A 24,662-nucleotide genomic window follows, 5' to 3' on the forward strand; every position below is an offset into this window, starting at 1 on the left:
TTTAAAAAAGAAAGAAAGGGGGTTCTGTCTTGTACAATAGAGGGAAGGAAGGGTGGTGCAGACAGGGACCCACAAAAGGGCAGTTCTTCGGGAAAGCAGAAGGAACACTCCGGGTGTCGGCTGCAAAAGGTGAGGTGAGCTGGGGCATAAGCCAGAAGCAGATCCCCGGACAGACCCTGAAGGACCCAACCTACCAGGCTGAGTTCAGACTTTGCTCTGTGGGCATCAGGAAGCCAATGAGGCTTTCCTACAGCACCCTGAAAGTGGAGTCAGCAAGCAGAAACAACGAGAGGAGCTCTGAGTAAACCAACAAACCAGACCAAAAAAGGGGACAGACACGAGCAGTCCCATCTCCCTTCCGTATTCTCGGGCTCCTGGCCGGAGAATGTTTGGGTTTAAAAATACAAAACAGGAGGCCCCCAGGACAGGCAGCTGGCTCCTCGGGCAGAGCTTTCCTTCTCCTCTCGTCCCCGAGGGGCACAGGGGTCTCACCCATCTGCCAGAAACATCTGACATACAACACGGGCCCCCCGGCCTCCGGGTGAACTGACCTTAGCATTGAAACACAAGCACGTGAGGAAAGGCAAAAATCCAGGGAAAGGACATTTGTAGGACGAGGTGCCCCTCCCTTCCGAGCTGACACCTGCTGCTGCCGAGAAGGCAGGAAAGAGCAGGAAGGAGCCGTGGGCCCCGACAAGAAGGAAGCTCAGCCACTAATCCCCCGAGGCCCTCGCTTCGGGAGAAGAGGCTGGGGACAGCAACCCCCCGGCAGTCGGTTAACTGCGGCGCCCCAGATGACAGCTGCAGGTCACCCAGGATGGCAAGACGCTGGGAGGACTGGCCCGCAGCAGCAGGGGAGGCCAGATGTCGAAAACTCACCCCTCGCCCTTGAGAAGCTGCCAAGAAACCGCTCCCCCGGAACAGGAGGTGGGTGGATGAAACGCTCGGGCTGCCCTGCACCCATCTGGAGCGCCTTCCCGGGGACAGGAAAACCTGGCTTTGGGCTTAACCTTGCCACAACTTAGCTTCGTGGCACTCCCCAAGTGCCAGCTGCCTCCCCTGTGAAGAGAGCAGGCTGGATTCAACTCGGTCACTGAACAGTGACCGAATGCCAGCCATCAGCAGCCCTCTGCCATCAAGGGGCTTACCTTCCAAGGAAGAATTTTCTTAGGTCATCTGCACCGTCATAATTTTTTTTTTTTATTCTACAAAAGTAATCCTATGATGACAGTACCAGCAGACATCCTCTGGGTGCCACTTTGCACCAAACTCCCAGCAAAGGCTTCTGCATTCCCCTTAAAACAGTTCCACATGGGGCAACCCACGATCCCAGGTTTAAAGTACATGAAACTGCGGCCTACAGGGCCAGGGTCACCCAGCTGCGACTGAAGGTAACTACACAGGCTAAAAAAATGAGATTTCCCTTAATAAACAGGTAAGGTTCTGGCCTCGGAAACTGAAGGAGCAAACTGGCCATGGCGGGGGGTGGTTTAGTCACCAAGTCATGTCCAACTCTTGGGACCCCATGGCCTGTAGCGCGCCAGGCTCCTCTGTCCATGGGATTTCCCAGGCAAGAACACTGGAGTGGGCTGCCATTTCCTCCTCCAGGGGAATCTTCCCAACCCAGGTATCGGACCTTTGCAAATGGACTCCTTACCACCAAGCCACCAGGGGACTGGGAGATGCCTTATTATACACAAGGATAATTAGGGCAGATGGTAAATTATGCCCAGACTTACTCTTGCCCCAAGATGGTCTCCTGGTTTCTCCACACAAGGAAAAGAAACCACAAGCTCAAGCAAAACTCTTCCAGGGAGCCAACACTTCACCCAAAGAGACCAATGAAAGGGTATGATGACATGACTGATCCCAATCATTCCCATTTCTCCAACAGCTTCAAATTAAGTCATCTTTTTAGAGGAGCATGACCACTTTACACTTTAAAGACAGAGGGGGAAACTCTTACATGTTTTACCAAATGAAATAATCATCCAGAGAAACAGAAAGACACAGAACAGACCTATCTTCTTCTGATAAAAATGCACTTCACTAATTAATGGCTACTGGTCTCCAGAGAGGTTGCCCTCGACTAGTTAATAATGCCCATTATACTTCACTTGAGATGTGAACACTCATGTCGCAAAGAGGGAGAGATGAACTGCAGAATTCAAAACCCTTTCTTGGGTCGCTCATTAAAATTCTGGTCAAAACAGATTTTTATTTATATGATACATTAAAGAATATTATGACAGTCCTAATATGAAATCTGTTCTTCACTGCTACGAATTTTCTTTCGTATTCAGTTACAGTTTCTTTCCAGCAGTCTTGTTTTAACACCTCCATGGAATATTTCTCCGGTGAGTGTTAGCAAGGAGGGACAGCCAGAGAGCAGAGAAATGAATTTTAACTGACAAGTGCACCACCCAGTCCCCGAGGAGGGGCAGGGCTCACCTGGCCACTGGGACACACACACACACACAGACACACACACAGACACACACACACACCAATTCTGCAGGAGGTAAAAAATAAATAAGGCTTGAGTTAACGTTCTACTCTCCTGTCAGCCAGGTTTTGGCCTCCAACACCACCTTCAGTCTGAAACTCCCCTGAGGGGACTCAAGTTCTGTCGGAAAATAACCGTTGACAAGGAAGGCACTCTCTGCCCGCCCTGCCCCAGCAGCCAATCAGCACACCGCACCCCCAACTCTAGAACCCCCAAAAGACGCTGAGGGCGCGGGCGGAGGGCCCACTGGGCAGAGTCCACAGTGCGTGCCGTCCCGGGGCCGGGGAGTCACCGCCGGGGAAGCGCCACGGCCTGGGGTGCTGGCTGTGGTCCGACCCCCGCAGCCTGGGGACCACTCAGAGCCGCCCCCTCCTCCGCACCCCTCGGCACCCCCGAGGACAGACGCTGCAAGAGGGCACAGCTCTGCGCAACCCAACAATGGTTTCCAAAAAGAGGAAACAATACCAGCACCCGGCTCACAGGACACAGGTGAAGACTGAGGGACTCAATATGCATCACGTCCCTTCCACAGCGCGGGCACAGAAACTCAGTTAATGCTGTCGTCATTACCAGACCTCTCACAGGATGAGCGCCACAAAAATAACGTGAAAAACACGAGGTACCTAAACCATGGTGGAAAAGAATCTGAAAAAGGATGCATGTACACACTTAGGTACGCACACACACATACGTGTAAATGAATCACTACTGTACACCAGTGAACACAACATTGTAAATCAACCACACTTCAATAAAAGAAACTAAAAAACCAAAAACAGCAAGGATCATGTACGGTATTACCATACCCTAGGTCTTTTTTCAGGCACTTTCCCTTTCTTAGTTTATTTCTCACGAAAGCTCAGTGAGATAGAGAAGCTGAGGTTCGAGGCAGTTAAATGATTTGCCTAAATTTATACAGTTAACAAGTAGTCCGGTTGGGATCCAAACACAGGCTGCTGAACTCGAAAACAACAGTGGTGATTAAACCAACAAGGATGATGCTGGCAATGACAAAAATGATGAGTTGCGAGGCCCTCACCCTGTGCAGGCTCTTTTATTCTTCACAACCCCCTGCTGAGGGAGTCACTGTCATCAGCCCCATTTTACAGATAAGTAAACTGAGAATGTGTGATTTCTCAGCGTTGCAGGATCTGGGATTCAGATGGAGATAACGGATAGAAAAATTTTTCGTGAAGAATGTGTATCATAAAAAGTAAGGCATTATTATGAAATCCCTAGAATTCCATAGAAAGATGTCTTCCCCAGCTGGTTTAATGTTAGCTTACATCCCAAAGTCTGGTAATTCACCAAAACCATCCCAGACTTTGGCGAGGGCGGGGGACACTTTGACAAGCTTGAGAAATATTCTGTCTTGTTTTTAAGTTGAAAGCATCACTGAAATACTCACCAGAATATATTAAAATAAAATACTGTCCTCCTGGTTTTAAAAAAAATGGGAGAGTTAAGGAGGAGCTGCAAAGGAGAGGAGAAACCCATGGTTTGACCAAGTCAGGGATTTTTCCAGTTGCCTGCTAGAGTAACCTGATCTCAGTTCTGGGGGATCAAATAACTAACCTGGAAATTTGAAGATTCACATTTATGGAAGAAACAGCAATTCTTCCAAATCAGGAAACCCTGCTAATCCAGGAAGCCTTCTGAAACATCAAGGATCACACAGTTTGGAAAGCAATAAACACTGAAGACAGTCCCAAAAGTTTGTGCTCAGTATAGAAATAATCTAACTCCTTTGATTCATTAATTCCTATTATTTGCTTAAGCATCAGGGGGAAAAAATGCCTCAAGAAAATATTTCACTACTTTTGTTTAGAGATTTGTGTTTCCTTCTAAAGAGAAAAAGGAAGGGAAGAAAAAGAAAGACTCACGTGGAAGAAAGAGAGGGAGAGGAGAGAAGGAAGGAAGGAATCGCATGGCAGGCTCCAACCTGAAATTCTCAAAATACCATCCCCAAGAGCCAACTATTTCTTCATTAATGTGCAAAACCATTCCTCCCCTTGCACAACTAAAAGGTCCCACTTCTGGGAGACCATGCTGAAACAAACTGAACTGGCTAAAACCACAGTGTTATCCCTTTTATGACCTACGCAGACACTTCACCTTTTCCCCTTCCCCTTAAAAAAGTGCCAAGGCCACAAGACGTAGAAAAAGTATTTCTTTCGGGATTACCCAGGGAAGAGAAAAGTATAATTTAGAAAGTGCAAATTTAGCGTGGAAGCCGTAAGCCCTTTAAGTCTCACCTTGGGCTTTATGCAGCTGTGTTCTCATGACCACACCTGGCAAGCTCAGGGAAAATTACGTTAACTACACACTTGGGAAACAGTGAAGGCCTATCTCAAGCCTTTCAGCAAGCCCTGCAGTACCACTCCTGCAAGGGGAAACGTTCCCAGCTCTTCTCCGCCCGGGGAACCAGCACTTGCCCAAAACAGCAGCACAATACTGGCTTCAGGTGTGCCCAGACTGACCCAGGCTGCCTGAAACCAACACATCCACCGCTTCCTCGGTCGGACTGAGGGCATCTGGGGTCTACAAAGACAGGACAAGCTGTTTACTTAAATCCTACTCCTCTCCTTAAACTCCAAGTCGTTAGACCTCCAAAGAGTACCCTCCAAAAGAGTCACCAGGAAATGGCCAACTTTTCCTGATGAGATCTCAGCAATGCTTAAAAAATAAATAGAACGCTTGCATAAATATTGCAACAGACAGTGCTATGTCCTCCCACGAAAGCACAGGCTGGTCCCTGCCCCCAGAAGGATGCTCAGACCCACCTGGGAATGGCTTACTAGCAGACACACGGTTATCTCCCACAGCGCCTGGCCTGGCCCCCCTCACTGCCACACGCTGATACCCTGAAGAAACGGGATGCACCAGGCTTCAACACATCACTGCCACTGCTCTGTTGGAAATCTGAAATCCTTGGCAACCACCTCTGAGTGCTAAAATCCTGTTACTGCTTCTCCTACTTACCTTGGGTTGCGCTCGACGAGGAAATGCAACTTTGGGGTCAATCTGGGGGAAAAAATGGAAAAACAGGAGTCAGCTGCAGGACTTTTGAGGGGAGAAAAACAATTACGATTAATCGCCTAAGTATTAATCACTCATTTCTCAGGCTTTGAACCCAGCTTTCAGTCACTTCTCAAACAACTCAAAAGTTTCCTTAAAGTTTGATGTAAACTTTAACAGTTCTTCCCAAAATGTAATAAACACGGCAAGCCTTTCTGAAATGCCCCACTATGTATTTCAACGTGCAATGCTTTAACAAGCCAGATAGCGTGTGTTCTTATTTAGGCAAGGACAATGAACATTAAATGGTACCTGCATCTAATTTGTGACGCATGGCTGGGAGAAAAGATGGCAACATCATCACTGAGAAAAATCAAAACATGAAAATTACATGGAAGGTCCTTTCAGCGATAAGTAATTGGATGGCAGTTCTCCTCAATGATAACTAAACAATACAGGTGGAGAAGAGGATTCCAAAAATTTTTTAAATTAACAACATCAAAAAAACCCTCCACTGACACCCAACAGGATGCTCTGCTTGAATTAGTTCATTCATCTTTTGCAAAGTAAAATTACCTATGATGAATCAGAAGGACAGTTCCTTCTGTAGTTATACCTCAAAAGAAAGCAGGTGTCAAAAAACTATGGAGCCTGAGTTGGTTCTTAAAATAATAATAAAAAATTAAAGTAAAAGGAAACGTAGGAGCTAAATGCACCTGGATTTTAAAAATCACAGGGGTAAAGATCTATCAGCAACCAAACCCATATTACAAAAGTAAGGCCATTATAGGGAGAAAGTAAAAGAAAAAAAAAAACCACTGAAAAAAAGCAGTCAGAATCTAGTGTAACAATTAGCGTATTCCCCCTACCCCAACCCCAATCTGAATGGAGAAAAAACTGTACTCCACATCAGACATCTGCAGGTCTCAATCAGGGACTGGCTTTAAAACCCCAAACAATTCCCACAGAAGCTTTTGAGCCTGATAGGCTGATTTGAGGGGGGAAAAGTTGTTGGAGAGAAAATATGGAGAAGGAAGGAATGAAAAAATATTCCCACTGTTAGTTTTCATTAGATTTCTAAATGTCACAAATCTTTGGGAAGAATTCAACCCAGAGCGTGGCAAGAATACAGCTACACGTTAGTTATTTATCCGCTTTGGCTTTCATATTAAAATTTTCCCCTTTTAAAATGTAAATCTCAACCTTGTTTTCAGTTCTGCCACGGGGGCAGAGGGGAGAGTAATGCTTTGGGAAAAAGCACAGAGTGGGGGAAAGTCACACCAGAGCCGATTCTGTTTCCAGACTTAACATCCCCTAGGACCTAGGCGGTAAGACATAAAGATTTACCACTTTTATTAAGGTAGTTTAAAGACCTCATAAAAGTCTGCAGCATGTTTTCCACCTTTAAACATCACCTGAGAAATGAGAGATTACTTTGCAAAAACTAAAACAGACAAAAAAATCTCCGCTCTAGGAAAACTACCCTTTCATGGAGATTAACATTACCACAGCTACAGGTATATTCAGCACTGACTAGGAGCTGTCGACAGGAGAAATACAACAGGTGTGGATTCTCCATGCTGTTGACCAAACACAAGACAGATATGTCTTTTCATAAACACTCTCCCAAAGTTGTTGGGTTTTTTTAAGCTGATCAGCACACAATTGCAATAAGCACCATGTTTGTGGGGTAAAAGGTGACGAATATGTCAAGAGGAAAAGGCCAGGAGCTGGAGGAAGGTAGGGAGAAGTAAAGAAAGCAGAGCGCTTAAAAAATATATGTATCTAAAATTACAAAACCCAAAGCCAATTCAGAATTCTGGTATCGGGTGTTGGTAACAGCGTGTTATACCACAGTGAAAGTTCTTCCATGGGTCAAGTGTACACTCTGAAACCTCAAATGGAGAGGACGAGTCAAAAGAAAAATGGCAAATCCCAACCTTTTGTACATCCCTGTCAGCTATTTTTTTAAAAACGAACAAAAAAAGAAAACTACCAAAAATGAAAACATTAGTTAGTTAGGTACAGCTCTACTTACTGTAGCTACAAATCCTCTAGGAAAAAACTAGGGTACTATTTTGGATGTGAATGGCCGTTACCTAAACAAAGCTTTTAAGGTAACAGTAAACAAGATCCTCGTTTCCATGTCAATAAACCAACCGCGTCTGCCTCCTGCACTGAACGTTGAAACAAAGTCAAAAGCTAGGTTATACTAAATAATAGTGACCAAAACACATCTACAAACAATTATTGAGGCAGAAACTGCAGGCTCTGCATCTGATACGGAGGGAGACGACCCACCAGCCACCATAGAAATCAAATGCTATTTCTCTCCCGCAGGGTGGGCAGAGGGGTGGATAAATTATTCCCAAATTTACCCTGAAATCTGTCTCCTCTTTAATTTTATTAGCTTTGTGAAATGTCTAGCCGAGAAGTCAAGGAGGCAGAAAATCCTTCATAGGTCCGTTTCCACCCTGCAAATGGCTATCCCTGAAACTAAATGATCTCAAAGTGCAAAAGCCTGGGCCACAAGCTAGGACAAGTCTAGCTCAGTTATTAAAGCAACTTCGAGTGTGGGGGGTCTTTTCTTGAGGGAGGAGGCAGTAGGAGGTAACGCCTCTGACCTCTGATCAGAGAAACACGGTGAATTTGCAAAATCAATTCAGGACACCAAAGGTGGCCAGGCTTTTCTTTTCTTCTCCTCCATTCAGTGTTAAAAGTCAAGAGGGACACGAACCGATCACTTGTTCTACTCTTCTATGTTACAGAAGAAGAAACTGAGGCCTACAGACAGGGAACAGCGTGCCCAAGCTCTGCTCAGACAGCTGGGCCTAGAACCTGACTCCCTGCCCCGACCCAGTGGCCCACTACGGAGAGGTGAGTCCCCAGCAGGCCAGCACCGCACCCCAGTGTCACCTCGGGGACCCTGCCTTGGGCAGCAGTACAAAGACCTTGGGGAAATTCTAGCAGACACACAGGGAAGGCAGGGGAGCCACAGTAAAACGCTAGAACTCCTCTCCTCTCCCCACGAAATCTATTCTCATACACTGATACTTTCTTCCCTTCCTCTTCTGACCTTAGAGACCCATACCCCCTCAAGACTGGACCTGAAAACGTTCTCATGCTGTAAAACCACCTACAACTCAAAGGATCTGAGAAAGCAAAGGGGAAAAAACAAAACCTAACACTGATACCCAAGGCCTTATCCCTTATCAGCCTTAGATTTCACACCATCTGGAGTCACCCACTGGACGCCCAGCTTAGCTCTGGGAGGTCTCCTTCCCTGCTCAAACCGCATTCCGAATCCCAAGTGCCCGGGGCGGGGAGGGGGGGACCTGTTGCCTGGACAGTGATTAGCGCCCCCGCCCCCTCGGCGGCCCTCAGACCGGCCGTGTGCTTTCTATAAGCCGATTCGCACGGCCACACTGGGGAAACGCGGGCAGGGCTCGGCTGACAAAGGAAAGTTGCCTCGGCCCGGTGCTGGAGTTTCTTTTCAGGGTCCTGTTGGCCCGGAAGGTAGCCTCTCGCCAAGCCGACCCCTCCCCCAAGCCGAGGCGTGGCAGCATCGGGGGAGGTGGGGGGGCTGCGGTGGGGCAGACCCTGAAAAGAAACCCCCAAACCCGGCGGCGGCGGCAAACTTGAGAACCCACACGAGCTCTGCTGCAGCGCGCCCCGCTCTGAGCAGAGGCAAGAGAGGGCGCTGTCTCTTTAAACGGGACTGTCAGGGCCCGGGCAGTCCTGGAAAGGGGGCGCGCGACCACACGGAGAGGCAGAACCTACCGTCTTGGAGTCTAACTCGTGGTGGGGCTGGCCTAACACTTTATCTACACTCGCCGGGTCTGCGAACGTGACGAAACCGAAGCCTCTGAAATGAGACAAAGAGGGGGAGACACAAACAAGAGAATGTGGCACCATCGGGAGCGGCCAGGAGGGAGCCCTCGGTGCAGAACGCAGAGCCAAGGGTCCCCCACATCCCCCCGCTCCCCCGTCCTCCCCACCCCCCAAGCCTTCAGCCCCCCACCCCCACCCCGGGCCCCGTACGGAAACACATCAAGGCTGACGGGGGCGGTGGGGCGGGGGCGGGGCGCGCGGAGGTAAGTTGGGGGACGCCGGTGTCCCCACTCCTTGGCCACTTCAGTTTTTCTCTCCTCCCCCCGCTCCTTCCCTTTCTTTAACGCTTTGTTTATTCCAAACAAGCCCCGACACTCAGAGGAGACACAACCAGCTTTCTAAGAGGGGGGCTTAAGAGTTCGGGGCGCCGCGAGTGCACACGTTAAAAAAAAAAAACTATGTGGAAAGTGAATGAAGCTGAACGTCATTTGAAACGGGAGAAAAAGAAGTGAAGGGGAAAATGACTTAAAGCCCAGATCTGGACATCCCTGTATCCAGAGTTCAGCACCAATTAACAATAACCTTTGGGGTTAATGGGAAGGGAGGGGGGGGAGGATGGAGCGACGTTCGAAACCAGCCACATGCCTGAGCCCCGTTCTAAATCCGCTTAGCTACTTCCGAAGACACCTCCAAAAATAACACTTAAACTTTGTTCTGAAATAAAGACAAAATCCAGAAGGGGATGGTTTACCTGGAGCGTTTCGTAGTGGGATCTCTCATGACCATACATTCTCTAATTTCTCCAAATTTGCTAAAATAGTCTCTAAGGCTATCTGTAGAGAGAGAAAGAGAGAGATGGGGGGGGGGGGAGGGAAGGTGTGGAAAAAAAAAAAAAGCAATGCAAATTCTGATCAAGGACAAAAACCAAAAGTAGTTTTCTGTTGTTATTCTGGGGGTTTTTTTGCACACGCGGGGGAAATTCGGCAACAGAGGTCGCGTAGAGGGCTCGGAAAGGATTTGCTATTTAAAAAAATAACCTTGCACAGGAGAAGTGGGGAGCCAATGGCGGGGGGGGGGGTTCCTACACCGGGATAACAAAGAGCAATAAAGAAGCCAAGAAGGGGGGGACCCGGGCGTGCCCCCCTCCCTCCCTTACCTGGTGAGGTCTGCCAGCTGAGTCCGCCGATAAACATTTTACTGGAGGGAGAAAACATAACAGAAGTGAGCACCGATGTCAGATCGGCCATTTTGACGTGTAACTTACAAAAGCTAAAGGGAGAGCGGGGGGGAGCGCGCGAGCGGGAGCCGGGAGGTGGGCTGGGGGAGCGGGCGCCGGCCGAACGCCACCCCGAGGTGCGCGGCTCCCCGGGGGGGGCGCCGGCGGGCCGGGGGGGGGGCGCCGGAGAGGCCGGGCGCCGCGCTCCGCCGGCCCCGCCGCGGCCAGGGGAGCGAGCCGGGAAGGCGCGGGGCGCAGCGGCTGGAAACTTACCCGGGGTCGTGCTGCGAGTCGTTGGCGCCGCCCGAGCCGCCCGGGCCCCCGTTGGCCTCCATGGCTGCGCCCCCCCGCCCCCCCACCCCCGGACACCGAGCCGCGCGGCGATCGGAGCGCAGCGGCGGCCGGCGCCGAGCCCGAGACCTCCCGCTCCCTCCGCCCTCCGCCTCCTCCCCCCGCCCGGCTCTCCGAGTCCCCGCGAGCGGCGGAGCCGGGGCCGCGCCGAGAGCCGTCACACGTGGGCTCGGCTCCGCTCGGGCCCGCGGCTCGCACACCCCCCGCCCCGCCCCCGCGGCCCCCCCCGCCCCCCGCGCACGTGGGGCGGGGTTCTAGAACGTCGTGTAACCAATGCCGCTGACGTCACGGCCCCCGCGGCCCCCGCCCTCCCGCCCGAGCGCGCTCCCCCGGCCCCAGAGCCCGGACCCGGGGGGCGGCCCGCGCGCCCCGCGCCCGCTGGGGCCCCGCCTCCGGACGGTCCGGCCGCGGTGGGGGGGGCGCACCCCGACTTCCCCGGGGTCACATGGGCTGCGGGGGGCGGGCGCGCCGGGAAAGGGGGAGGCGCGGGGAGCTCGCTGCCTGCCTGCCTGCTCGCTCGAGCCGGGGACGAGACGCCCCCCACCCCTCCAGCTCGGCCTCTCCATCCAAGTTCCCGGTCCCCGGCCGCCCGGATCCGGGGATGGCAACCGCCGCCCTCCCGCCTCTGCGCCCTTTTTTCCAGCCGCCGCGCAGAAATTTAGGTCAAGGACGTCGGGATCAAACCCAAACCCTGGCGCTCCTCGGGCGCTCCCGGAGACCCCCAGGACGGGGGGCGGGGGGCTTTCAGGATGGTGCGGACACCCTCCGCACAAACCCCAGCCACAAGTTTTATTTTCCTTTCGCGCTGGAAGTTCTGTCTGGCTCTGGATCCACACCGGCACGTCTTGCGCGGCTCCCCGCCCTTCCCCGGCAGAGGTACGAATCCGTGCCCGGGGAAGGTTATTTTGGAACTTTGAGGAAACGGACGCGATTCCAGTGGTGAGAAAAGGCCGAAGGAAGGGTTTCCGCGTTAATCAGACGGCGCTTAAAAATATATAATAAAATAGGTTTATAGGGGTCAAGGTCAAATGATTGGAGTTTAAGTCGAAATTTTTTGTATAGTAAGAAATAGTTTTGAGAGCATCTCTGGGAGGGCCGGAAAGGGTGGTTATTTCAGAAAATCCCTCTCCATCCCGTTTGTGCTATATATATATGTATATATAGGTATATATAATTGTTTTACTCTGCTTCTATGCCGAGATAGTAAAATGCAGGAGACCTAAATAGCCCAAGCCCCCCACCATCTGGGGATGTGGCTGACGGTGGCAGAAGCCTTCAAACGCGCCCGCGCCGCTTTGGGAGCAGCGTGGTGTGGCACAGGTCCTGGCGCACAGTAGATGCTTAATAAATGCTGGTGTTGATCTTTGCCGGCACTGAAAACTCCTAACAACCGATTTTGTAGCTTCCCAGAAACATGGCACGGTTCTCCAGCTGATTTCAGGCTGGCCAAATTCAGGCTGGATTCAATTTATAGAGTATTTAAAACAATAAGGATATAATTATCCTTATTGTTTTAAATTATTACAATAAATTGAGTTAATATGGCATGAGGGGCAACATAAAGTTGTGGTTCATCAAGTACCAAATTAATGTTAAGCATGAATTGATTCCCAGTTAACACTTTCCCGTTCATTTTCCTGGGATTAGGACACAATGAGGTACACTCAACACCAAAAGTGTACGAGGTTCACTGTGGGCCTTGGAAAAGCGGACTATTTGAAAAATCCCAACATCAACCAAAGCCTTAATCTCCCTGTCTCCTCAATTGGGGTAATTCTATCCTTTACAAATTTGATAGGGTGAGGGAAGTGATTGAAATGAACACATGTAAAAGTCCCTTTTTCATTGCACGCCTGTATGGGTTGTGCTTATTATCAATGATTCAGTTCAGTTCAGTTCAGTCGCTAGGTCGTTTCGGACTCTTTGCCACCCCATGGACCCCAGCACGGCCAGGCCTCCCTGTCCATCACCAACTCCCAGAGTTTATTCAAACTCATGTCCATTGAGTCGGTGATGCCATCCAACCGTCTCATCCTGTTGTCCCCTTCTCCTGCCTTCAATCTTTCCCAGCATCAGGGTCTTTTCAAATGAGTCAGTTTTTTGCATCAGTTGGCCAAAATCATATCAATCATTACTTCATACAAGTTTTAGAAAGCACTTTAAAACTTTAAACCAGAAGCCCAAGCATTTTCCAGTTCATTCCAAGCTGCTTCCCAAATCATCTGGGGTCCCATGTGTTGAAAACCCAGTTGTTATTATGATAATTGCTTATTATGATCATTCTCAATAACAAAATGCAGACAACAGAGCTCATGGGATTTTGTGGCAGCTTTTTACCGTAGAACCACAGGTCATTGGTGCTGGAAAGGCCTGTGCTGATCCAACCCCCTCATTTTACATCAGGGGCCCAGAAGAACAAAGCTTGCCAGGTTACACCCTACCCCCACCTGTCAGTTCCTTCAAGGGGGTCTGGCCATCAGTCTCATGCCCTTTGGCTCTGCTGCATGTATATTTATTCTGTCCTTTACAAGGCGAGAGTGGAGTGCCCTTGTTCCCTGTTGTAGACCTACACAAGCTAAACTGAATTAAACAGAGAGGAGCTAGCCATGCAGTTATAAAGAGAAAATTAGATCTTAAATCACTAATACTACATTGTTTTATTTACTTTCACATGCAGTAACATTTATTCTTCTTGGTCTAAAAGTCTGAGTTTGGGCAAATGAATGGAGTTGCATATCCCACACCATAGATGGGTTCCAGGAAAAGTCTCAATGTCCAAAAACTTCACTCTTGCTTCTCTTAGTTTATTATCATCATGCATTTCTCCTCCAGCTTATTCCGGCTTATATAGCCCTGGATCAAGAGAATCCTAGAAGCACACCAGTCCTCCACCCTCTTAAAGCCTCGACAGCCCATGACGCTGTTGGACACTATCTTCTTGTAATTCACTCCTCCGTCGGCATCGTGGATGCCCGAATTCTCCTGACTTGCTTCCTACCTCTCCAGCCTTTCTTCTTCTCTTTGCCCTGACTTCTCCTCCTCTGCCTTTCCTTTAAATAGTGGTGTTCATTCTCTGCCTCAACTACACACCCTTATTTATTTGAGAATCTCCGAAGGATGGGTTATATACCACCTACCTTCTGATGGCATTCAAATTAAAATCTCCAGCCTGATCTCCCCACAGAACTCCAGACTGGTTAATTTCCCATTTACTATTTACATTTAGCCTTCCTAAAGATACCCCAAACTCAACTCGTCCAGAAACACAGGCATGCTCATTTCCCCAAATGTGAACCTCTTTAAAAGTTCACTTGATGAACAGAGAGAGAGCCCCAGGCATCTTAGAGACAAGGTTGGCTCCTTTTCAGGTTGACACCTTCCCATGTGCAATCCATCACGAATCTCTGTTGGATTTACTTCCACAATGTCTCTAAAATTCATCTTTCCTGCTTCTGCATCTCAGATCTCCCACTAGAGCCCTGAAGTTGCCTCCTAAACACCCTTCCCACATCGGTTCTTACTCCACTAATATGTCTGGAAAGCATTCCTTGACCTCTGACCCGGCTAAATCCCCCTCAGTATGCACTGTTATCCTGCCAAAATGTCCTCTGTGTACCATACTGTGTGTGATCATTTGCTTCATTGCTCATCTCCTCCACTAAGTCATAAGCTCGCAAACATTTCTGCTCTCCCAGTATTAATATCATTAGCACAGAGCCCACTGATGCATGGTTGACGCTCAGCAAACATTTGTTGAACGAATGAAAGAATGAATGAATGAAGGACAACTTCTAATTTTGTTGTAGGAACTTTCGTATCTGTCCGTAAGTCAATTAGGCTGCAGTTTTTCCTTCTCATATTGCCTTTCTCTGGTTATACTGGGCTCATAAAATGAACTAGTAAGTGTTCCTTCTTTTTCCATTTTCGTGAACAGTGTGTATAAAATTGGAATTATGTGTTCCTTGACTGTTTGGTAGAACTTGCTGGTAAAATGTCTGGCTCTGAGAGAAACATTTCCTAGGTTGATTTTTAACTACTGATTCCATTTCTTTGATGGCTGTGGATCTCTTTCTTCCTGACTCAGTTTTTACTCATTATATTTTTCAGGGAAATTATCCATACCATCTAGGTTTTCAGATTTATTAGCAAAATGGTGTTCATAGTTTTCAATTAATATATTCTCATCTCTGCTGCATCCATCCATACTCTCCATTTTTTTTGCATTCCATATATTATTGTATGTGTCTCTTTTCTGTATCCAATGTGTCTGAGATCTCCCTATTTTTATCTAGTGATTCTTTCTACTTTCTACTAGTGTTTGCAGAGAATCAACTTTTAATTTGGCTAATACTATTTTTTGTTTCATTAATTTTTACTCTTATATAATATTATATATATATTATGTTCTTACATATAAGAATATATACCATATATAAAAATAAAATTGTGTATCGTTAATGTATCATATTTTCTTTGTTCTATTCTCTGGATTTATTTTGTTGCCTTTAAAAAAATTCTTGGTGGCTTAAGTAATTTTCAGCCTTCTGGGTTTTTTATTTTTAACATTTAAGGCTATGGATTTCAATCCAGGTACCACTCAAACTACATTCCACAAGATATATAGAATTTTTATTACCATCCCAGGCAAAGAATGTTTACATTTCAAGTATGATTTCTTCTTTGCCTCAATACACATACATTTTTACATTTCTAAACACAAGTTTTTGTTTTGATTTTTAATTATTTAAAAATCTGGTTTGACTTCAGAGAGGTGGTCTGTAAAGGAGATTCTTTATTTGTCAAGATTTGCTTTGGTAAATAGTTTTTATAAATACTCCATGTGGTCTTAGAAAGAATGTGTATACTTTGTTATTTAGCATTCTATATGCATCTATTAAACCAAGCTTGTTACTTATATTATCCAGATTTTCTGTAGCCTTACTAGTATCTATCACTTTTTATAGTATTACATTAAAATCTCCTTATATGACTACATTTGCCAATGCCTACTATAAATCCTTCATATTTTTCTCTGTGTTTTGAAAGTATTTGATAAGGTACATCAAAAAGGGCTGTGAAAATCTCCTAATATGACTACATTTTTCTATTTTTTACATTTTATTTGTCATTTTGCTTTGTGTTTTCATAGAGATTGTTTCTTTAATATATGCATAGATGATCTTTAACCCTAGTGCTTTTTGCTTTAAAGTCTACTCTGCCTGCAATAAATAGAATTACTCTAACTTCTGTTAGCATTTGTCTGGCATAACTTTCTCCATCTTTTTGCTTTCAACCTTTCCTTAGGTAAGTTTCCTATAAACAGCATACAGTTGGACCTTGTTCCTTTATTTATTGGGTTGACTCGTAAGTATAGTTCATTTACATTTAATGTAATTACTGATATTTTTAATGAACCGTGGAGGCACAAAACTGTATTAGTTACAATCTCTGGCATAAATATAGTTTCATCAAAAGGTATATCAATGGCCTTACTTTATTTTATTTTTTGATATTATGAACACTTCAATTTAGTTCAGTTCAGTCACTCAGTCGTGTCCAACTCTTTGCAACCCCATGAATTGCAGCACGCCAGGCCTCCCTGTCCATCACCAGCTCCCGGAGTTTACTCAAACTCATGTCCATCGAGTCGGTGATGCCATCCAACCACCTCATCCGCTGTCGTCCCCTTCTTATCCTGCCTTCAATCTTTCCCAGCATCAGGGTCTTTTCAAATGAGTCAGCTCTTCTCATCAGGTGGCTAAAGTAGTGGAGTTTCAGCATCAGCATTAGTCCTTCCAATGAATATTCAGGACTGATTTCCTTTAGGATGGACTGGTTGGATCTCCTTGCAGTCCAAGGGACTCTCAAGAGTGTTCTCCAACACCACAGTTCAAAAAGTTCAATTCTTCAGCGCTCAGTTTTCTTTATAGTCCAACTCCCACATCCATACATGACCACTGGAAAAACCATACCTTGACTAGATGGACCTTTGTTGGCAAAGTAATGTCTCTGCTTTTTAATATGCTATCTAGGTTGGTCATAACTTTCCTTCCAAGGAGTAAGCATCTTTTAATTTCATGGTTGCAATCACCATCTGCAGTGATTTTGGAGCCCAGAAAAATTAAGTCAGCCACTGTTTCCACTGTTTCCCTGTCTATATCCCATGAAGTGATGGGACCAGATGCCATGATCTTAGTTTTCTGAATGTTGAGCTTTAAGCCAACTTTTTCTATAAACCTACTATTCAACTAGAGAACTAAAACAGTAACAGGGACTTGCAACTGCTTATGTGCTCCTCCCCTGTTTGCTCACCTAAAGAAACTACCAGTCTCAATTTTGTATTTATTACTCTTTTTTGCTTTTTTTATCAAATTTTTATCATATACTTGGTTTAAAATTTATGAAAATGTTCTAGGGCTGTCTTTTTTACTCAACATGGTTTTACTGATATTCAACTAGATTGTTGCATCTGGTCGTAGTTCAGTGCCTTTCAGAGTTGTATAATATTCCATTTCTGACTATGCTACCTATTAGTTTGTTCATTTTCTTGTCATAGATAGGCCCTTGAGTTGTTCCAGTTTTTTGGTTTTACAAGCAGTGGTTGATAAACAGGCTTGTCTTCTAGTGTATGTGGGCAAAAATTTCTCTTTGGAGTCACTACTGGGTCATGAGGTATCTGATGCGAAATAATGCCAAATTGTTTTCCAAAGCTGCTCTTCTAATTTGTACTCCCCTAGCAGTGTATAGGAGAAGGCAATGGCACCCCACTCCAGCACTCTTGTCTGGAAAATCCCGTGGATGGAGGAGTCTGGTAGGCTGCGGTCCACGGAGTCGCTAAGAGTCGGACACGACTGAGCGACTTCACTTTCACTTTTCACTTTCACGCACTGGAGAAGGAAATGGCAACCCACTCCAGTGTTCTTGCCTGGAGAATCCCAGGGATGGGGGAGCCTGGTGGGCTGCCGTCTATGGGGTTGCACAGAGTCGGACACGACTGAAGTGACTTACCAGCAGCAACAGTGTATAAGACAGCCTGTTGATCTACTGATTTCTGACATTTGGAACTGGTGTCTCAATTTTGCGCCTTTTATTTTGCTTTCTCTAGGTTTTTTTGTTTGTTTGTTTGTTTGTTTCCCTTCTTTCCTTTTATTGAACTGATGAAGAATTCTTTTTTTCCCTTTTCCTCTTTAACTAGTTTAGGAGTTGTAAGATATTTCTATTCCTCTAGTGATTACTTTACGATTTTTAACATGTACACTTAATACAGCCTCCCTAAAACTCTAAAACCAAGCAGAGAATTATTCAACTTCAGTTGCATTCTCTCTCTTACATGTAATTGCTTCTTATTTTAGACCCACCTGGTTTTTACACCCCTAAATTTAATCATTGCTGTTATCTTAGTTTTATACATTGTTTAGATTTGCCCATATTTACCATTTTGTTCATCTTTGTTTCCAGTACATTTTTTTCTCTTTTTTCTAGGTACCAGCCCTTTCCCTTGAAACATATCCTTTAATGGTTTTTTGGGTTTTGGGGGAGGTTATGTGAGTGACATGCTTTCTCCACTAGTATAAAATTCTTATTTCACTCTTACCCTTGAATAATGATTTCTCTGGGTGTAGAATTCTAGATTGAAAGTTATTTTACCCTTTAGCACTTTTTGTTTTAATATGTCATGTCTTCTTGTTTTTTATTTATTGTTGAGACATTTTCTGTCAGTCCAAATGTCATTCCTTTATAGGTAATCTTTTTTCTTTCTGGTTTTAAGATTTTTCTCTTTGTCTTGGCTTCCTGCATTCTTACCATGGTGTGTTCAGGTGTGAATCTCTTTTATTTACATGGTTCAAGATCCACTGCATATGCAGAAATCTCAGGATGCATGTTTTTGATCAGATCTGTAAAACTGTCAGCCGTTGTCTATGTAAATCCTGTCTCTCCTGCACGCTCTCTGTTCTGTCCTTCTGAGGCTCATATTAGGTGTATAATGCGCCTTGTCTTTCCATGCAGTATGTGGGTTTGTGCTCAGTCGCTCAGTTGTGACCCACTCTTTGCGACCACATGGACTGTAGCCCGCCAGGCTCCTCTGTCCATGGAATTTTCCAAACAAGAAAACTGGAGTGGGTTGCCAGTTCCTCCTCCAGGGGATCTTCCTGATCCAGGGATCCAACCCAAGTCTCCGGTGTCTCCTGCATTGGCAGGCAGATTCTTTACCACTGAGCTACCTGAGATGCCCCTCTGTGCAACATACCCTGAACTTTTCTCTCAGACCTTCTATCACTTTGACTCTTTGTGCTGCTTCTTGAATGTTTTCTCCAGATCCATTTGCTATTTTTCCTGTAGCTGTGTCTAATCTGACTTGATGGACGTGAGTTTGAGTAAATTCCGGGAGTTGGTAATGGACAGGGAGGCCTGGCGTGCTGCGATTCATGAGGTCTCAAAGAGTCAGACACGACTGAGCGACTGAACTGAACTGAATCTGCTGTGTAATTCATCCATTGAGCTTTTCATTTCAATGACTCAATGTGTCATTTCCAAAAGTTCTGTTTAGTCATCTTTCAAATCTACCTTTTTTTTTAATAGTTATGTTATTTTCTCATGGTTCCAAATGTTCTTTATGTCTTTGATAATTTTAAACTTACATAGTTTATAGTCTGTCTGATAGTTCTGTTGTTTGAGGTTCTTGGAACTCATGTCTACTACATCTTGGTCATGGTGGACTGTATCCATGTATGTTTTATAGATTGGTGTTAGGTTAGTATTTTTATCTTTATTTTTCACCTTTGGGGTTCCGGGACCATACAGGAGAGGTAAATTTCAGTTCCAGTTTCTGGGTAAATTACAGCCCAGAACACTGGGCTGTAGTCCCAAATTCTCAGCAAAGACTCCTCTCCACTTTTTTTTTTTGTTTCCCTCTCCACTTTTAACTTATGCCAAGACAAATTTTCTTGTCTCCCTGTGCCACTAGGGAGATTTTCTTCCAGTGAATTATTTCTATAGTGATTCATCCCTTTGAGGGTTCCAGATTTATCTGGGGATCTCGATTCCATCTCCCCAGTTTAACAAATCCAAACTGCAGTCTCCTTTCCATTTTGATGCCCCTTTCCATTTCAGCCTTTCAAGGCCAAGCACACCTGCCTCAAACCAGCTCCACGTCCTCCTCTTTGCTCACCTCCTCCTTGCTGTCATCTCCCTCTTCTGGCATTAGAGACTTTTTCTTTTGTCCCATGAGCTCATTTGAATGGGTGTTTACTGCATCTTGACCAATATTTATACATGGTTTTTATTTATAAACCAGTGCTTATAGTGGGAGGATTTTGAAGTTACTTAGTCTGCCATATTGCCAGAAATGGAATCTCGCTTCCATTTAACTTTTCGTATCTTCCATTCCAGATTCATTTTTTCTTAGAATACTGTGGCATCTAGTGCCCATCAGCAGACAAATGGATAAGAAAGGCCTATCAGCAAAGGAATGGATAAGGAAGCTATGGTACATATACACAATGGAATATTACTCAGCCATTAAAAAGAGTACATTTGAATCAGTTCTAATGAGATGGATGAAACTGGAGCCTATTATACAGAGTGAAGTAAGCCAGAAAGATAAACACCAATACAGTATACTAACGGATATATATAGAATTTTAAAAGATGGTAATGATAACCCTATATGCAGGACAGAAGAGACACAGATGTATAGAACAGACTTTTGGACTCTGTGGGAGAAGGTGAGGGTGGGATGATCTGAGAGAATAGCACTGAAACATGTATATTATCAAGTGTGAAACAGATCGCCAGCCCAGGTTGGATGCATGAGACAAGTGCTCAGGGCTGGTGCACTGGGAAGACCCAGAGGGATGGGATGGGGAGGGAAGTGGGAGGGATGATCAGGATGGGGAACACATGTAAATCCATGACTGATTCATGTCGATGTATGGCAAAAACCACTACAATACTGTAAAGTAATTAGCCTCCAACTAATAAAAATAAATGAAAAAAAAAAGGAAAACTGTGGCATCTAGGATTTTGGAATCATTTTTCTTTTCTGAACAATATTCTATGGGTGAGGCAGCATTAGAATTATCTCAAATGAGGCAAATAGTGGTCGGTGTAGCTATTCATTATAATCACTGCAGAGCTTCATAAAATACTGAAGTTCTTGGTTAAAATACTAAAATACTTGGTTCCACCCACAAGATTCTGATTTAATTTTTCTGGAGGACAGTGTGCGCAATGATCTTTTTTAAAACTTCTCAGGTGATTCTAATGTGCCACCAGGGTTGAACATGCCTATTTGAAAACACACTGGATGAAACAACCAGACCATAATAATCCCTGGGTCCCACCCCAGGATGTCTGATTTATTTTGTCTGAGGGGAGCCCCAGACACCTCCTTTTCCTTTTTTTAAAAACTGTCCCTGATAATTGTGCGGATCCGGAACTGATGATTTACCTGGGCACATCCAGTCAGAAGGGAGGAGCTAAGTAATGTTAGGGCTGGAAACATGAGCAGTGATCTAGCCAAACGGTTCCTAGTTGTCTGCATGGCCGTCCATGGGACTCCTGGGGAGCTTTTTCATTTTACAGACCCCTGGAGATTGTGACCTGGTAGGTTTAATGTGAGGCCGGAGAGCCTTTTATTACCCAGAAGACTTTGGTGGCCCGCTAAGTTTGGAAACCGCTCAGCCAGCCCAGTCTTGTTTGACAAAGGAGGAAACCCAGCCCTGAGAGAAGTGTGTTGTTGTTTTTTTTCCCCTCAAGGTCGCTGAGCTGATTAAGAAGAAAGCTGACTCCTACCTTCCAATCTTGTGTCCATTTCATCTGCTTCCAAACATAAAGCCGCCTGCTGCTTTTGCAAGAACTTGGCTGGTTTAAAAAGGCAGATTCGGGATTTGTGTGCAGGGATTTCAGGAATGTGGGCTCCTCTGGTTGGTTTTGTGCGTGGATGGCACAGCAGAAGGGGAACAAAGCAGTCTGCTGCCTTGCATGGAGGTTCTTCTAGTAACCAGGCGATCTGGAGCGGAAAAGCCAGCCTCAGTCTCCAGCACCCCATCTGTAAACTGTGGGTCATGATGGTTTAAAAGTATCTTGGTCCTCCCACAAGAGGCAGAGCCTAATCCTCCCACCCCCACCCCTGGCCCCCCAGCATGGGCTGTACTTAGTCACTGGGTTCTGGTGAATAGAATGTGGAGGAAATGATGGTGGATGAATTCCAAGGCTGGATCAGAAAAGGCATGTGGCTTCCACCTGGCTCCACCTCTCAGGTCACCCCAGGGAAAGCCAGCTTTCATGCCGTCAAGACGCTCAAAGAGCCTGATAGCAGGCCCACATGGAGACTTGTAGTCTCCTGCCAGCAACCTGAACTAGCCTGCCAGGATTGTGAGACAGCCTTAAAGCAGCATCTGCCAGCCCCACCCCAGCCTTCAGATGACATCTGCCCCAGCTCACACTCAACAGTAACTTCCCTAGAAACCTGGAGCCAGAACTTTCCAGCTAAGCCACACCCAATTCCTGCCCCTCAGAGACATCCAATACTTGTTTGAAACTACTAAGCTTTGGACTAGTTTGTTACACAGAATAAATGACTAATACAGAGATTCTTGGGTTTCCCTGGTAGCTCAGTTGGTGAATAATCTGCCTGCAATGCAGGAGACCCCAGTTCAATTCCTGGTCGGGAAGATATCCCTTGGAGAAGAGATAGGCTACCCACTCCAGTATTCTTGGGCTTTCCTTGTGGCTCATCTGGTGAAGAATCCACCTGCAGTGTGGGAGACCTGGGTTCAATCCTTGGGTTGGGAAGATACCCTGGAGAAGGGAAAGGCTATCCACTCCAGTATTCTGGCCTGGAGAATTCCATGGACTCTGTAGTCCATGGGGTCACAAACAGTCGAACACGACTGAGCGACTTTCACTTCACTTCACAGAGATCCTTAAAAATGCATGAAAATAGAGCTGCTTACCTCATAGGTTTGCCGCAAGATTCCTGCGCTAACGTTTACAGAGTGCTTTAGTTAGACTCTGGCCAAATGAACTGTGTACTAGATATAAAGAAGGGATTGCATATTATTAATGTTATCAGATTGCAACACATTTCATGTTCAATTACCTACAATGCTCTTTCTGGAGCATCGCTTTGCTCATCTGCTTATCCCCACTGCACACTTGTAAAAGGTCACTGTCAAGATATAAAAGTATAGGTATGATTTAAATGTCTTGACTCAGTTGCTAACAACCATGAGCATGTTTTCAAATTGGAAAAGCAAGATCCATTTAAACTCACTCTTTTTCCGCAAAAGGCTCTTTGTTTACTTTCTGGTATTGCATTTCACTGGCAGGCCAAGCGCCTCTCTGATTAAAGAGTTTGTTCACTTTATCTGTCTCCTGTAGCTTCACAAGCCTTACTCTTAAGAACAGACATGGCAGACTTTGCACCAAAAAAGCAAGCCATACTTTTAACCAGAAAATATTTAGTAAAGTGAATTTTTATTTAAGAAAATTCCCAAGCATAAATTACTTGTCTGCAAGTAATGGGCTCTTTGTAGCTCCCTTAAATAAATAAATAGCTTCTTTTCTCAAGTGTTGTGACTTTTGAGCATGCTCAGATTCAGGGCTAGTTTGTTTTCTTCCAGGAAATAAAAAATAAGCATGTGCGTCAGATCCTAAATCAGTCTTTCTTCTAGCAATGTATAATATGAGAAGGGCTTCCCAGGTGACTCAGTGATTAAGAATCCGCCTGCAATGCAGGAGACACAAGAGACATGGGTTCCGTCCCTGGGTGGGGTAGATCTCCTCGAGAAGGAAATGGCAACCCGCTCTAGTATTCTTGCCCAGGAAACCCACAGACAGAGGAGCCTCGTGGGCGATAGTCCATGGGGTTGCAAAAGATTCAGACGCAATTGAGCGTAATTTGGGAAAGCCAAGATAGTTTCCTTCCAACTGTCTCACTGGAGGTATATAGTATCTGAAGGAGCCTGAAAAAAGGCAGAGCGTGTGAGACTGAGAAAAAGTAAAATTATATTTTTCAAACATTCTTTACTGATCTAACACAAATATCTTTATCTGTAATTTATTTAGTCCTAACTAAATTTGCTTATTTGTTTGATACATTTAGAGGCATAAAAGTTCCCTTTATTTAATAGATGGAGAAAATTAGTTTTGTTTCATTGTTTCTTTCCAAACTGGGAAGGGATATGCAAAAAAAGCTCCCTCATGGAGGCAGGGGAATGTGTTTAGTCAAAAATTTCCCTTGTTTCCTTTTCCATCTCCACATTGGACACAGCTGGACACCTGGTGTTGTGGTTGCTCTCTTTTTTTTAATTTTTAAAAATTTCCTTAAAAGTTTTTTTATTTTTTAAATGTAAAAATTTTTGTCTTTTAACATTCATTTATTTTATTACTTTTTTTTTTTTTTATCTTTTGGCCAAACTGCACAGAATGTGGGATCTTGGATCTCATTTCCCCGATCAGGAATCGAACCCATGCCCCCTGCATTGGCAGGACAGAATCTTATGCCCTGGGCCCCCAGGGAAGCCCCTTTGTTCTCTTTTGTTCCCTCTGCCTTCCTCTTTCCTCATCTCCAACTCAGAATTATCAGGTTAACCAGGGTGAACGCTCCCTGCGCACCCAGCTGAATGAGAACAGTTTGCACCCCTAATAAATCAATATCATGTATTGAGTGACCACAGCGGAGTATCCTTGCAGCTACCATGGGGACTGGGGTTGGAACTCTAAATTCTTCAGAAG

The 24,662-nt window shown here is 45.6% G+C and overlaps 1 protein-coding gene across 8 annotated transcripts in view; it reads right to left on the reverse strand.

The window, feature by feature from the left end:
* MSI2 (musashi RNA binding protein 2) overlaps positions 1 to 11,052 on the reverse strand; it is a 399,418-nt gene extending 388,366 nt beyond the window's left edge. For all 8 annotated transcript variants that reach the window (XR_006272279.1, XM_043483356.1, XM_043483336.1 and 5 more), the window contains exons 1-5: positions 10,845 to 11,052; positions 10,512 to 10,552; positions 10,107 to 10,188; positions 9,305 to 9,389; positions 5,489 to 5,530 (exon numbers count right to left, since the gene is read on the reverse strand). Coding sequence is in view for 7 of the 8 variants with exons in the window: in XM_043483356.1 (XP_043339291.1) it covers positions 5,489 to 5,530; positions 9,305 to 9,389; positions 10,107 to 10,188; positions 10,512 to 10,552; positions 10,845 to 10,906 (312 nt within the window). In the remaining variant the exon portion in view is untranslated. The remainder of the gene's footprint in view (positions 1 to 5,488; positions 5,531 to 9,304; positions 9,390 to 10,106; positions 10,189 to 10,511; positions 10,553 to 10,844) is intronic.
* Between the last annotated feature and the right edge of the window lie 13,610 nt (positions 11,053 to 24,662).

This window comes from Cervus canadensis, chromosome 1 (assembly GCF_019320065.1).
Source record: "Cervus canadensis isolate Bull #8, Minnesota chromosome 1, ASM1932006v1, whole genome shotgun sequence".
Lineage (NCBI taxonomy): Eukaryota > Metazoa > Chordata > Mammalia > Artiodactyla > Cervidae > Cervus > Cervus canadensis.